At 43.3% G+C, this 15,088-nt stretch overlaps 1 protein-coding gene across 1 annotated transcript in view; it reads left to right on the top strand.

Moving 5' to 3' along the window:
• The window catches only part of LVRN (laeverin), a 175,417-nt gene that overhangs the window by 24,756 nt on the left and 135,573 nt on the right, over window positions 1–15,088 (top strand). Inside the window, exons 2-5 of the mRNA XM_029571204.1 lie at window positions 137–279; window positions 742–881; window positions 6,642–6,768; window positions 8,298–8,452. Coding sequence (XP_029427064.1) covers window positions 137–279; window positions 742–881; window positions 6,642–6,768; window positions 8,298–8,452 — 565 coding nt within the window. The remainder of the gene's footprint in view (window positions 1–136; window positions 280–741; window positions 882–6,641; window positions 6,769–8,297; window positions 8,453–15,088) is intronic.

The raw sequence follows: 15,088 nt of genomic DNA, 5'->3' as shown, positions 1-15,088 counted from the left end.
ATTTTTCTGCTTATAGCTTCTTATCTATTCAGGTGGGACTAATTAGGCTCAAAAGTAAAAGCTGGAATGGCACAAAGTGCTATGTATTGGGAGTCATAAAATGTTCCCCAGTTAATATGTTCCCTTGCTAATGCAGGACCCTGGTGGCATCTCAATTGGAGCCAACGCTTGCAAGATCTGTTTACCCATGTTTCGATGAACCTGCCATGAAAGCAACTTTTAATGTTCGACTTGTCCATCCTCCAGGCTATGTGGCCCTTTCCAACATGCCAGCTATAGGTAGGTAAAAAAGAGCAAAACAGGTCGGACATGTAGGTATTTCAGTGTAGTACATTGCTGTCTGTTGATTAATTATGTTGCACAATTATTTGACTGTTCTATTAAACTGACGCTCATAGAGCATTGAAGAATGTAAGAGAGATTTTCTTATGACTACAGCAATAATATTCACAGTTTTCTAAAAACAGCTACTCTCTCAGGAATGAATGGACTAGCTATCCATTAGTTTTGTTAAGTGATTTGTACTTTTCTGCCTGACACACCATATTTAATCATTTGTTAGGTTTTGTTTTGTTTCTTTTTCCAGTTCTGTTTGAAGTTCACTTATTAGTTTGACAAAGCAACTCATTAAATCCTCTATAGGCTGTTTTTGAGCCATAGATATATATAGCCTCTTTTTTTTTTCTGAGCAGTAGACTGAGTGTGACTGTTTCCTGACTAAAATAAATGAATCTCCTCTAGCTGTATCTGAAAGGGAAGACACAGATGGAACTAAATGGACTGTGACCACGTTTAACACCACACTGAAAATGTCAACTTACATTACTGCTTTTGTAGTATGCGACTTTGATTACGTCAGCAGAACCGTAGGGGGCAATGAGGTAAGAATCTAACTTTATATAAATAAATGAACGGAATAGAACTGTTATAACCCTAAGTTACTACTTATTGTACTTCCAATATCTCATTTTTTAATGGCCTGCTGCTTCCTTTTGCTCTATTTTTGAGCTTCCAGCTCAGTTAGTACTTCCCCAACTGGTCCTATAGTGCCAGGTGGATTTCATTCACAGCTACCTGAAGTTATTTTATTGCATGCACCCTCTCCTGCTATTACAGCAACAGTGCTCTGGCTAAGCTGCACAGGCCACAGTTCTCTCCATAAAATTAGTGCAACCTGTAAGTTAGCTAGTGTGGGGAGACCCCCAATATTTGGGTCCCATTCAATTCTAGTGGCACAAGGCATTTTGGATGGGATAGACCCAGGAGTTGCTGTTGCCTGAGAAGTTGGATTAAGGGAATATATAGTTGTTAGGATATTGTAATGCATCTGAGTTGGTGCTCTGGGTGATATAATGTTCCCCTTTAAGTGTAATGGAAGATATGATTGGCTGGGAGGTGTCCCGGGGAGATACAAATTCTGGGTCACTTTGATGGGCGTGGCTCTTTCTAGTTTCCCTTTCTAGTTCTCATTCTAAGTGGAGGCTTGGGAAGAGAGGGGCCTCCAGGATATAGTGGTCCTGGAGTATCCAGTATGTGGGTTGTGGGGCTTGGGGACTCCTCCAGTATGAAGGAAAAAGGTTTGAGGCCATGGAGTGGAGCAGTGGAAATTCCTCATTTTGAGGAACTGGCTGTGGAAGGGGAGTAGAAAAAGAGGTGAATCCTCCTCCTGAGGAAGAGAGCAGCTAGTGGAGGAGATGAAGGGGTGTCCTAAGATGAAGAGAACCCAGAAGAGAACAGCAGTGTGGAGGAGACCAGGGAAATCCTGCAGTGTTCCAGGGAGAGAATCGGGGAAGTAACCTTTGGGCTCGGGTGTAAATGACCGGAAGGATTTTGAGGATACCAGCTCCATGTCTCAGAATATGGAGAGAGGGGAAAAGGTGGAAAGTTGGGAGAAAAGGTAGCTGAGGTGGAGAGCTTGTGAGTAGTTCATGAGGTTGAGGAAAATGGCTTCATGGGGTAACTGGGATTTGAGCTCCATGTCTTACAATTAGAGAGGGAGAGAGGAAGAAACTTGAAGTGTGGAAAAAGGAGATTGTGATATGGGAGGATGAGAAAAATCTAAATTCTGTTCAAGTGGTACTTTGACTTTAGAGGTCCCCAGTAGGCAATAGTAGTGAATGTCTTACTCTGAATATGTATCCCATGAACTCTGAGTATTCAGTACCTAAATATCTGCCATACACTAATCTGTATCTATTAGAGATGTGAATCGTGTCCTCGATCGTCTTAACGATCAATTTCGGCTGGGAGGGGGAGGGAATCGTATTGTTGCCGTTTGGGTGTGTAAACTATCGTGAAAATCGTTAAAATCGTGAGCCGACACACTAAAACCCCCTAAAACCCACCCCCGACCCTTTAAATTAAATCCCCCACCCTCCCGAACCCCCCCCCCCAAATGCTTTAAATAACCTGGGGATCCAGCGGTGGTCCAGAACGGCGGCGGTCCGGAACGGCCCCCTCAATTGAATCCTGTTGTCTTCAGCTGGCGCCATTTTGCAAAATGGCCGCCGCAAAATGGCGGCGGCCATAGACAAAAACGATTCGACGCAGGAGGTCTTTCCGGACCCCCGCTGGACTTTTGGCAAGTCTTGTGGGGGTCAGGAGGCCCCCCCAAGCTGGCCAAAAGTTCCTGGGAGTCCAGCGGGGTTCAGGAAGCGATTTCTTGCCACGAATCGTTTTCCGTACGGAAAATGGCGCTGGCAGGAGATCGACTGCAGGAAGTCGTTCAGCGGCGGTCCGGAACCCCCGCTGAACGACCTCCTGCAGTCGATCTCCTGCCGGCGCCATTTTCCGTACGGAAAACGATTCGCGGCAAGAAATCGCTTCCTGAACCCCGCTGGACTCCCAGGAACTTTTGGCCAGCTTGGGGGGGCCTCCTGACCCCCACAAGACTTGCCAAAAGTCCAGCGGGGGTCCGGAACAACCTCCTGCGTCGAATCGTTTTTGTCTATGGCCGCCACCATTTTGCGGCGGCCATTTTGCAAAATGGCGCCGGCTGAAGACAACAGGATTCAATTGAGGGGGCCGTTCCGGACCGCTGCCGTTCTGGACCACCGCTGGATCCCCAGGTTATTTAAAGCATTGGGGGGGTTTGGGGGGGGGGTTCGGGAGGGTGGGGGATTTAATTTAAAGGGTCGGGAGTGGGTTTTAGGGGGTTTTAGTGTGCCGGTTTTCCTGTCCTCCCCCTTCCCCCGATTTACGATTTTTTAACGATAAATCGGGGGAATTGGTATTGTATCGTGGCCCTAACGATTTTTGACGATTTAAAATATATCGGACGATATTTTAAATCGTCAAAAAACGATTCACATCCCTAGTATCTATAAAGTTAAGAGTTGTGGTTTTACCTGAGAGTGGTAGGACTTTGTTTAAAGACTTTACTTATGTCAGCACTCAATATGAAAGTATGGGGTTCAGGTTTAGGAAGGGGAGAGGGGCCAATGTTATCCCTGACCAGCCAAGGGAAAGTGAGCTACCCTACTCTTTCTATCTGGGTCCACTTCATCAACTGTTTGACCCAATATTTTGAAACCACTAAATAAATCTGAGATGCTGTCCTCCACCATCATTTTATGTAGCCTGACTTTGGGGGCATTTAATTAGTATGCTTCCAATAAAATCATGAAATTGAACAAAAATTTATATACATCTTGTAATAAATGGTAGAGTTACTGGAAGAAAGGAACATGCATGAACTAAAAAGCTGGTGGTTTGATCATAATTGCATAATTATATTTTTGCTTTTCATTTTTAATTTTAGAGGGCTAACTGAATTCCCCAGAATTAATTTGCCTGTACTTAGGCATTACTGTTCTTCTGATCTCCTTATTTATACAACAAGTCACCTTTTTGGGCCAAAGGTATTTGATATGGGCCGGATTTTAAGAGGTATGTGCGGGCGTACATTTGTGCGTGCAACCCGGCGCGCAGAAATGTATGCTCGATTTTATAACATGCGCGCAAGTTATAAAATCAAGGGTTGGTGCGCGCAAGGGGGTGCACAATTGTGCACCTTGCGCGCACCGAACCGCGCTGCCTTCCCCATTCCCTCCCCCCAACCTGACCTTCCCACCCCTTCCCTAACCTTCCCCCCCTAGCCCTACTCTAAGCGCCCCCCAAATTTTTGTTTTACCTTTTGCGCGCGCCGGCCGACTGCCGACACGCGCTCCCTCGACACAGCGGCAATGGCTGCTGTGTTGCAGGCCTCTGGCCCCGCCCTGATGCCGTCCCGCCCCTGGACCAGCCCGCCCCACCCACACCACGCCCCCTTCCTGGCCCTTTAGTAAAGCCCTGGGACTTACACGCATCCCGGAGCTTTACGCGAGCCACCAGGCCTTTTGAAAATAGGCCTGGTACGCGTAACCTGTTGTAAATCCGGCCCTATGTTTGTTTCTTTGTATTAACAACTTGCTTATCAGTTGATGGAGTAATTTGGTCTTTTCTGCTCTGTCTGCTCTTTACTTAAAGGCACCTGGGCTACTTTAGCATTTATTGTAACCGCTCTATCGGGTTGCCATAACTTCTCTGGTTTGTTAGTATCCTTCAAAGAAACATCATTCCAAACCATGAGCTTCTGAGCGGCTGTCGGTTTTCTGCCATAGTTTAAAAGCTGCTCTACCTGCTTTTTAAAGTTTAGTGCTAGCCGCCTGGTTCCACTCTGGTTAAGGTGGAGCCCATCCAGTCGTTATAAGCTCCTCCTTCCCCAGAATGTTCCCCAGTTCCTAATAAACCTAAAACCCTCTTTGTTTCACCATCATCGCATCCATGCATTGAGACTCTGGAAATTGACCTGCCTCTGGCGTCCTGTTTGTGGAATGGGAAGCATGTCTGAGAATGCAGCTCTGGAGGTTCTGGATTTCAGTTTCCTACCTAAAATCTAAAATGTTGTCTCCAGAACTTCCCTTCTGCATCTTCCTATGTCATTGCTACCCACATGTACCATGACAACCAGTTCCTCCCCAGCACTATCTAAAATCTTATCTAAATGGCACATGTGGTCAACTACCTTCACACCAGGCAAGTTTCCAAGTGATCCTCATGCCCACCAGCCATACAGCTATCTACATTCCTAATGATCGAACATCCACTAAAATGGTCATCCAATTGCCTGTGGATGGGGCAATATCACCTCCTTTTTCCTGCTGGTTATGCCTCTTATGATGCAGCCCACTATCACCCCACAAGGTCTCTTTCCTGGTCCGTGCATATGAATCTCTCACCCCTCATCACGTTTGTATAGCTCCTTTGGATTTCTGCACCCCCAGATACATGACTTTGCGCTTCTTGGCATTGAATCCCAGTTGCCAAACCTTTCATCATTCCTCAAGCATTTTTAGATCATTTTTCATTCTCTCCACTCCTTCAGGTGTGTCCACTCTGTTGCACATCTTAATGTCATCAGCAAAAAGAAAAATCCTTTCCTTCTAACCCATCCACTATGTCGCTCACAAAGATATTTTAAAGATAGTGGTTACTTCAGGCTGAAGACCCAGCAGGTTCTTCATAAGCTGCAGATGGACCGGGTGAGCTGGTAGACTAATTGGTGAAACTGTTAATTTCAATGTCAGGTGCATGTTACAAAATCCCCCAACTTACAGGGAGTACATTGTATCTTGTCCTATTTTGTCTCGATGGACTGTTGTGACCACATTTGATATTGTTCTTGTTGCCTGTCTCCGAAATAAAAAGTATTTTGAAAAAAAAAACAACACCACAAATATCAGAAAACTTTAGAAACAAAGAATTTAATTTTGGCTTAGAAGGAGGGTAACAAGGTGTAATGAAAGTGCTGTTTATCCAGCTGGTGTAATGATGTGAATTCAGATTCTTTGAAATGCTCATTGATTGATTCTGCTGAGGAGCATTAACATGCAGTAGGATTGATTTGTTAATGGGTCCTTGAGATTATTATTAGTACCCGCAGGCAGGGCAGGATTTAAGATTTTGGCGCCCATAAGCAAAGTACCACAGTGGTGCCCCTTTGAAGATCTGCTGGCGCATATGCACTAAAGCAGGAATGACCAACTCTGGTGCCCAGGAGCCCCCCAGCGTGCCTGAAAAGCAGAGACCTGTTTGGGGTTCTTGAGGGCCAGAGCTGGTGATCCCTGACCTAAGACAAACAGAAGCAGGTTCCTATTTCGCCTGGATATTTGGTGCCTTCAAAATTTGGTGCCCTGGGCAGTTGCCTACGTTATCTGTAACTAAATCCGGGCTTGCCCGCAGGATGGAAATAACTCAGATTAGGTGTGTCTGACACATCGGTGGCGACGTGTGGGCTATATTGATAGTGCAGTAATTTATATTTTGCCACTATTTAAAACTACAGAAGCCTAACACAAAAAGTTGTTAAAGTGTCGCTGCAAGGGGAGCCACCAAAATAAAACCCTACAATCTGGTTAATATGTGCCACACTGGAAGGTGGTCCTAGGCAAACCCTTGCCTTCCGTTTAGTTGTTTTTTAAGGAAGCCAGTGCAATTTCTGTTTACAGGTTTTTTTTTTTGTTTCCTTTTCTGCTCATTTTGCACAAGTAGTTGAATTGCTGGAGCTGAGATTTAAAAGTGTTTTTGTAAATGCAATGAATGAGTGAAAAAGACATATACTGAAGAAAAATTGCCTAAAGGGTTGTCTTATTGCATCACAGATACGTATCTGGGCTCGGAAGGAGGTTGTACAAATTGGATCTGTTGACTTTGCTTTAGATATCACAGGCCCAATCTTGTCGTATTTTGAAGAACTATTAAACGTGAGTTATCCACTTACAAAAACAGGTAAGGATCAACTTCTTGGGGGTATTTTTTGTCCCTCGAAACATAAATGTGAATAATACGGCATCCTCCAAACTCAATTACAGTAAAATAGCTATCCCACAAATTGGTAGACCTTGTTTGCCCTAATATTAGCACTGTTAACAGATTCTTATTTTTATCATCATGGACTCCAGAGAGTGACACTGATCCAAAATAGAATATTCTTTTTGCTGTAAATTCTAAAGTGAACCTGTGACCCTCATCCGTGTTAATATGTTTTCCCCAGGAATACTAAGTTGTCCATAATATTGAGTAAGCTGGTGAGTGGGAAAGTTACCTGGGCAGCTATACCCAGACAGATATTCAGTAGAACACACCTGGGTAAGTGTTCACTGAATATTCCTGGCTAACGTTACCCTGGTAAGTTTAGGGCAATGTTTTCTCTGACCAGAGTAGTAGTAGTAGTAGTAGTAGTGCTGAATATTGCTTCTAGTTGGATAACTTATAGCTACATCCCTGGAATGTCCCCTCCCCCTCCAGATTTTTATCCAGTTAAATGTTAGCCAGGTAACATTTCTGGCAGGGCAGGACATTTAAAACTTGGGGCTTGTCTAGGTAAACACTTTTGAAGAATAATTAAATGTGTAGTACTGCAACAGACCCATGTATGCTAGCAGTAGATATACAGGGAACACCTTATTTTGGGGATTTCAGAATTATTTGCAGGTTGGGAGTTATTGTGGTTTTGTTTTTCTTAAATGAGCAGCTTCTACCGGCTCCTTTTAGGTTTTCATTTCAGTCAGAATCTGCCTAAACCGGAGGCCTAGGTTTTCATTTTCAGCTATCTGGGTTTTCCCATGACTTTATTCTTGCTCCCATCCAGCCCAGTCCTCACAGTAATAGTCCTCTGGCTGAGAGGTACAGAGTGTAGTTATCTCTGAAAGCCAGTACAACTGCTTTCTTGAAGCCAGTGGGTGTCACCGTTGCGTGATGCCTGGGACACGCAGCCAGTCTCCTCCAGTGGCTATTCATGCTGCCTCTGTAGCATCCCCAGGCCCAGCCAGCCTGAGGGACAGAAGAGGGAAGTAGCCTAATTTGTATGTTAATGAACAGTTCATGAAAAATTATTTATTCAGTCGGTATTGGCTTTACCATGATATATTTGGGCACCTTAAAGAATACAAATTTTTGGACCAATTTTGGATTAATACAAGCTCTTCGGAGGTCAAAATAAAAGATAAACTGGGGTACTTGAAAGACATGCTTTTAATTAGAGAATGTGAGCACGTCATAATTTTGTACATTACATATGGAGAACGAATTTGGGAGGATAAACCTTTCTTCTAAAGTTTTAAAATATACTTTGTCTTCTATTACTATATATTTTCACTTTTTTTTTTCTTTGCCCCAAAATTTGGCAATGACAGGGGCAGGGGGAGTGGAGAAGTAATTTTTAGGTTTTAGTATATTTAAGGCTAAACCCAACTGTGCTTTTGAGGTTTCTCGAGCTGCAAATTGTCTAATTCTTTTGTTTGTTTAAATCAATTTAGATATCGTTGCACTTCCTAACTTTGGAGCAGGCGCTATGGAAAACTGGGGACTGATGACGTTCCAGGAATTATCACTGGTGTATAACCCAAGCCAGAAATTCTCAGACACAAAGGCCTTGATTTGCTTAATTGTTTCACATGAGCTAGGACACCAGGCATGTGGTAAAATGTCCTATACATATATTTGATAAATAATAGCTGTCGCACATCTAAATAAAATTACTGGTTCATGTGCTCGGTCAAACAAATATAAAGAAGATGCTATGATGAAAACTGAGCACACCTATAGCTGTAAATATATATAAAAGAAAAACCTTCCTCACATAACTATCGTCTAGTCACCTTGTAACATTTTGGTTTGTTCAAAAATCTTCCATTAGGGCACAGAAAACTCAATCAATATGAATAATATACAATATATAGATGAGACCAAGAGACCACCCCCTCTCTCTCTACCCCCTCTTTAGCTTCTATATCACAATCGGTCACCTAGAAGGTAATTTTCAGAGAAATATCCATGGGTCAAACAGTGTTTTACCGGATGAAATGGTCCTTTTACAAAACTGTCTGCCTGAAATACAGGTAAACTTAAGTGCATGTTACCTGTTCGCAAACTTAGGACCCTCCCTCTCATACTAAGATATTCCTTCCTACGAATTTGTGTTAACTTCACAATATCAGGGTAGATCCTAATTTGTGCTCCATAGAAAAGGGCAAGCCTATTTCTCAAAAACATTTTCAAAACGTGATTTCGGTCTGAGATAAATGCAAATGTTACCCGCATAGACTTTCTTTCTTTGATCTCTGAGTCTATAGATAACTCCGAGAGTTCTGAAATATCCAGAGTATTTCTTCTCTCCTCTTCTCCAACAGTCCCCCTTTGAGGCAAATAACATACCTTTGTACAAACTGGTAAAATGGATTCTGGTATTTTCAAGACCTCTTTCATATAAGCTTTAAATAGCTCAGCTGGTGAAATCCTCCTGATAACCGGGAAGTTAATTACCCTTAAATTTAAAATTCTCAGGGTGTTTTCCATTTTTTTTTCCATTCTTTTCTCAAGAGCCAATTCCGATTTAATGATATTTTGCTGCAAAGCTTCAACTTTAGATATTCTATCTTCATGATTTTCAATCTTTATGTTGAATATACTGATTAAACTGTTATTCACCATCGTTTGATTTTTTTGCCTCCAAGGTTATACTTGCTAGGGATTTCAATGATGTTTCTATTGCTTTTAAAGCAGACCAAACATTTCCCAATGTGATATTTTCAGGCTGACCCAAATTTATACTAACAGTCACCTGGTCTGAAAGGTCTTTTCTCACCTCCCCAGAGGTCTCCGGTTGCTGTCTTTTCAGCCTTCATCAGGTTTCCTTCTCCGAGGGAACTCTGCTTCTGCACAGGGCGGCTGTGTCCAGCTCCCGGGGAGCCACTTCTTTCTACCCCAGTACCAACAACGGCTCAGTCCTCCTCCTGGGGCCTCAGATGTAATCCGCTCGGGGCTTCTACTGTTGTGAGAGACGCACCGACCTGTACAGGGTGCACCGGTCTAATCGGCTCGCTGGGGCTTAGTGTAACATTCAGGGTCAGAGGGGACGGTGTTCGCTCCTCTGTCATCCCCCTAGCGACCAGTCCCTCCGGTGTTTGTGCTGCTTCGGAGAAGAAGCCCTCTATGCGTCATCGTGAAGGGTCTGTCTCGGGTAAGCCTGATAGTTTGCTCCCCGGACTTTCCCTTTCCTCTTTGTATGAGGCATTATTTCTCCTAGGGCCAAATTTTAAGACCTACGCGTGGGCGTAGATTTGTGCGCACAAATCTACGCCTGATTTTATAACATGCGTGCGCAGCCGTGCACATGTTATAAAATCCGGGGTCGGCACGCGCAAGGGGGTGCACACTTGTGCACCTTGCGCGCGCCGAGCCCTAGGGGAACCCCGATGGTTTTCACTGTTCCCTCCGAGGCCGCTCCGAAATCCCCGAAAACCCTGTTCCTTCCGAAAATCCACCCCTAAATATTTATTTTTGGGGTGTCAGGGCTGCCTTGAATGGTGATTCTGGGCTGAAACAGGGGTCAGCAATGATCCACACTCAACCTCACCATTTGGTCACGGGTGATTTTTTTGCGCGGCCAGCAGCCCTTTAAGGTGATGGCGCTCCCGTGAGATTGGGGCCACCATCGCATTAAAGGGCTGCTCACTGTGTTCTTTTGTGTCGCGGTGTTTAACTCCGACACAAAAGAATGCACCATGGAGCCGCGATGTGTTTTTGGGGGAGAGGCCCCCACTATTGTGGCTACATACCCCCCCCCCCCCCCCCCGGCAATAGTGGGACATCTCCTGTGAAGACACATCACAATTTCATGAATTCTAGGCCTTAGATTGTGAGCTCTCTGGGTACAGAGAAATACCTCCAGTACTTGAATGCCTGAAAAAGAGGAATATTAAATCAAATGGACAGAATCCATGACATGGAATATATTGACAAGGAACATATTGATTGGTAATGAAAATGACTTTTCTTAGATTAATATTGGCTTCTTTTATCTAAACAAATTCCATTATGCCACAAATCTCTAACAGATCAACCTATTCTGGATGATCTGGGTGAAGTAGCAACCCTCAGTAGAACTGAAAACCATGAGAACCCAAAGAAAGAAAAATTCAGAACATAGAAGTAGATAAAAGGGCATGAAAAGAGATATAAAAGGGGGGGAAGAAATATTTATATTCAATTGCAATAAAAGAGAAATCTGGGAATTTTGAGAGCAGGGGACCTTCCTAGAAAAGCAGAAAGAAACATAAATAAAGACCAGATTGTTCAGAGGATGAGAGGACTTTCCCTCCATTTCCTCAGAGCAATATTTACCAAATTGTGCTGCAATTAATGTGGGGAGCCATCAGGATGCCGCCTGTCCTTACACCTACAGAAAGTTCCCAGGAGCCAGTGGCTGGCAGCCCTCCCTCCTCCATCTTTCCTGGTATTGGTGCAGCTTCAACACTGCATCACCGTGGCCCTGGAACTGAAGAGTTTACCTACGGACAGCGAAAGAGCTTTTACTGTTGTCTGGAGGGGATTTTTAAAAACATTTTTGCCAGAGTATGAAGGTTTTATATTTGTTGATGGTGTCTGGAGATGGTTTTTAAAATTTATTTATTTTTTTTGCTGTTGCCTGTCTGTAAGGTTGGTTTACATTTCTTTTCTTACTGATATCTATAGGGTTTTTTTTTTTTTCTTCTTCTTCTTGATCTTTGTAAGCATTAGGCCATCAATCATGGCACCCCATGGACACCTTCTCATGATGATGTCATGTGGGACCTGTGATGGCGATCATGGAAATGTGGTCATATGCCAGTGGAAACCACTGCCTCAGAGGATCGCTTTATAAATGGATCCCCATGATCCAACATTGTGGTGAACACACCTCCAGATTATAAAACTCGCAGATAGGACAAGAATACAGAGAAAGGGCAGAAAGGAAAAAAAAAAAAAGACCAGTTCTACTGTCAGGGTCAGGTGGAGTAGGGGAGGCCCTGTTGGAACGCTTCATTTGTTTCCCGAGGACAGTAACAAACGTAGAACCTTCTGAGCCTTTCACTGAAGGCCACACACTGCTCCCTCACTGAAGGCCATGTCCCTAATCAACTCAAGCTGGCAATGCTTAAGCCTCTCCTCAAAAAACCTAACCTTCCCACTACTGACCCAGCCAACTTCAGACCAATAGCAAACCTACCAATGATCGCCAAAATTATGGAGAAAATTGTAAATAGACAACTTTCAGAATTCCTCGATGATAACAACATCCTCACCACAAACCAATTCGGTTTCCGTAAAACCCGGAACACTGAATCCCTACTAGCTTCACTATCAGACACCATTATATTCAATCTGGAAAAAGGTAAACCCTGCCTCCTCGCTCTACTGGATCTATCCGCAGCGTTTGATACAGTGAGCCATACATGTCTACTTCAGCGTCTTTCAGATATAGGCATTACAGGATCAGCGTTCAAATGGTTCAAATCATTTCTAGATAACAGATACTACAAGGTCAAAGTGAACAACAAAGAGTCTCACCCCATAGAATCCAAGATGGGAGTACCGCAAGGATCCTCACTGTCACCCACACTTTTCAATATCTATCTCCTCCCACTCTGTCACCTACTTACCAATCTCAAGCTTACACATTTTCTTTATGCGGATGACATTCAAATACTCATTCCTATAGCTGAATCCTTACACATAACTATGGCACACTGGAATAAATGCCTCACAGCAATCAATAACCTACTCGCCAGCCTCAACTTGGTACTAAACACGAACAAAACAGAAATCCTACTCATAGCTCCTGAAAATCACTCTCCACCCATCGCTCCAACGGCTAGCCAAGGTCCAGGCACTTCTTCCACCCCACATGTAAGAGACCTGGGTGTACTGCTGGACAATAGATTCAACTTCATCAAGTTCATAAATAACACCACGAAAGAATGCTTCTTTAAATTGCAGACACTAAAGAAACTAAAACCACTTCTAAACTACAGAGACTTCCGCCTGGTCCTTCAGGCCATCATACTACCAAAACTGGACTACTGCAATTCTCTCCTTCTGGGCCTTCCTGCCTGCACCACCAAACCACTCCAGATGGTAATGAACGCCACGGCCAGAATTCTCTCAAACACCAAAAAAAGGGAACATATCACCCCCATCCTGCAGCAGCTCCATTGGCTACCGATTAAATACAGGATTCACTTTAAAACCATTATGATGATACACAAAGCCCTTCACAACATCGCGCCTCTCAACTTAACTCACCAACTCCAACTTCACACTTCCAAGAAACCAACCAGAAGCGCATACAAGAACCTGCTAATCACCCAGCCGGCAAAAACCTCACTAAGGAAACGTGCATTATCCACAGCGGGCCCCACACTCTGGAATTCACTCCCTCCAGACCTTCGCCTTGAATCCTGCCATAACACATTCAAAAAGAAACTAAAGACTTGGTTCTTCACACAAGCATTCCCGGAGAACTAAGTGCAGGTTGAGCTGATACTTTATCAGTTTAACCTCTGACCAGACCCACTTGTTGTCCATAAGTTCTTGTCCGGACCCACCTGTCGTCCATTAATTCTTGAAGAGCTCATCATTGAATCTTAATCTACCCAGATTGTTTACTGTAATCTCCTCAAATCTCCTCTAATCTTCACTGTATCTGTTAAAATGTTAAATGTATTTATATTGTTATTTAAATGTTATTTGTTACAATGTAAGCCACCCACGTGGCGACAGTTTTTATTTCACTGTACACCGGTGTGATATGTATTTTATACAGGAACGTCGGTTTATAAAAACTAAAAAAATAAATAAATAAATAAATTACGGTCAACAAAACCTGAAAGTAACTTTAATAAGTGTAATTTCTAACCATAAACTTCCAGGTCACCTACTACAACTTGTCTTACAGAAAATATCACTTATGGGGGGAAAAAAACCCCACCCCAATCATAGAGATGCAGAAGAAATACCCTGGACTCAATAATAAATTTCCAAAAGATAACACATATATGTTTGCCACTCACAAGTACCGGACATGCACTGCAGGCCAAAAGTATACAGAAAACCAAAACAGATGAAAGTAAAGAATACATCTTAAAAATATAAATAAAGAAAATTAAGTGTCAGATGAACTTTTAAAACAGTCCTTTGAAAGCAAGGAAGTTAATTTCAGTATTAAGGCCCATGTGGTGTACACAATCTATGGTAAATATATATAAAAAGCTTCTTTTTGGCCAGATGGTTATGTGAGAGATGTGTTTGTATTGATATTGTTTGCTGTAGGTGTGCTCTATTTCCTTGATATATATATATTTGTCTCTTGTAGAAGTGGTATAGCTGTAGTTCCTATAGTTGAGCTATGCAGTGATGGCAAACTCCATTCCTCAAGTGACACAAACAGGCCAGGTTTTCAGGATATCCACAATGAATATGCATGAGGTAGATTTGCATACAATGGAGGTGCAAATCTACCTTTTGCATATTCATTGTAGATATGCTGAAAACCTGGCCTGTTTGTGTCACTTGAGGAATGGAGTTTGCCATCACTGAGCTAGAGTGATGTTACCTGCTGTTGCTGTAAACAAAAGTGTCCAAAATAGAAAAGTTTACTGATTTAAGAGGATGTGCTGCAGCAGAAGGTTAAGCTTAAAAACAGGAAATTAATTTTCTTGATACTACTACACAATGGACCTGATTTAAGCCTTACCCCCTTCCCATCTGAGTTGGCACATACATAGAGGAATTCTGCATACCAGAACACACTGGCTTGGCCAATCTGACTGATTGCTTCTGGTTTCAATGGTCCTTAAGGCAGGGCTTCTCAAACCTGTCCTGGGGACCCCACAGTCATGATATCCACAGTGAATATGCATGCAAATACTTTGCATATACAGAGTCTCTTTGATATGCAAATTTATCTCGTGCATATTCATTGTGGATATCCTGAAAACGTGACTGACTGTAGGGTCCCCAGAACAAGTTTGGGAAGCCCCACCTTAAAATGCCTCTTCCAAATGACATCCTTCCAGATACAAGGAATGAAATGGGCCCAGTTTGTCTTTGCATGACACATGGATCCCTATACCACAGAAGTCCTATAGCCACATCCAGAGCCCCAAGTTTGCAGTGGGCATTGCAACTGCTGTGGGATGTAACGTTTCCCATGGAACTGCAGGAATTGGGCCCCTCTCTGGATCTCCCCACCTCCACTCCCTTATGATTTTCATTGCTGCTGCTACTG

Source organism: Rhinatrema bivittatum, chromosome 1 (genome assembly GCF_901001135.1).
Source record: "Rhinatrema bivittatum chromosome 1, aRhiBiv1.1, whole genome shotgun sequence".
NCBI classification, from domain to species: domain Eukaryota; kingdom Metazoa; phylum Chordata; class Amphibia; order Gymnophiona; family Rhinatrematidae; genus Rhinatrema; species Rhinatrema bivittatum.
The sequence above is the reverse complement of the archived record's forward strand: the minus strand, read 5'-3'. Positions and strand labels throughout refer to the sequence as shown.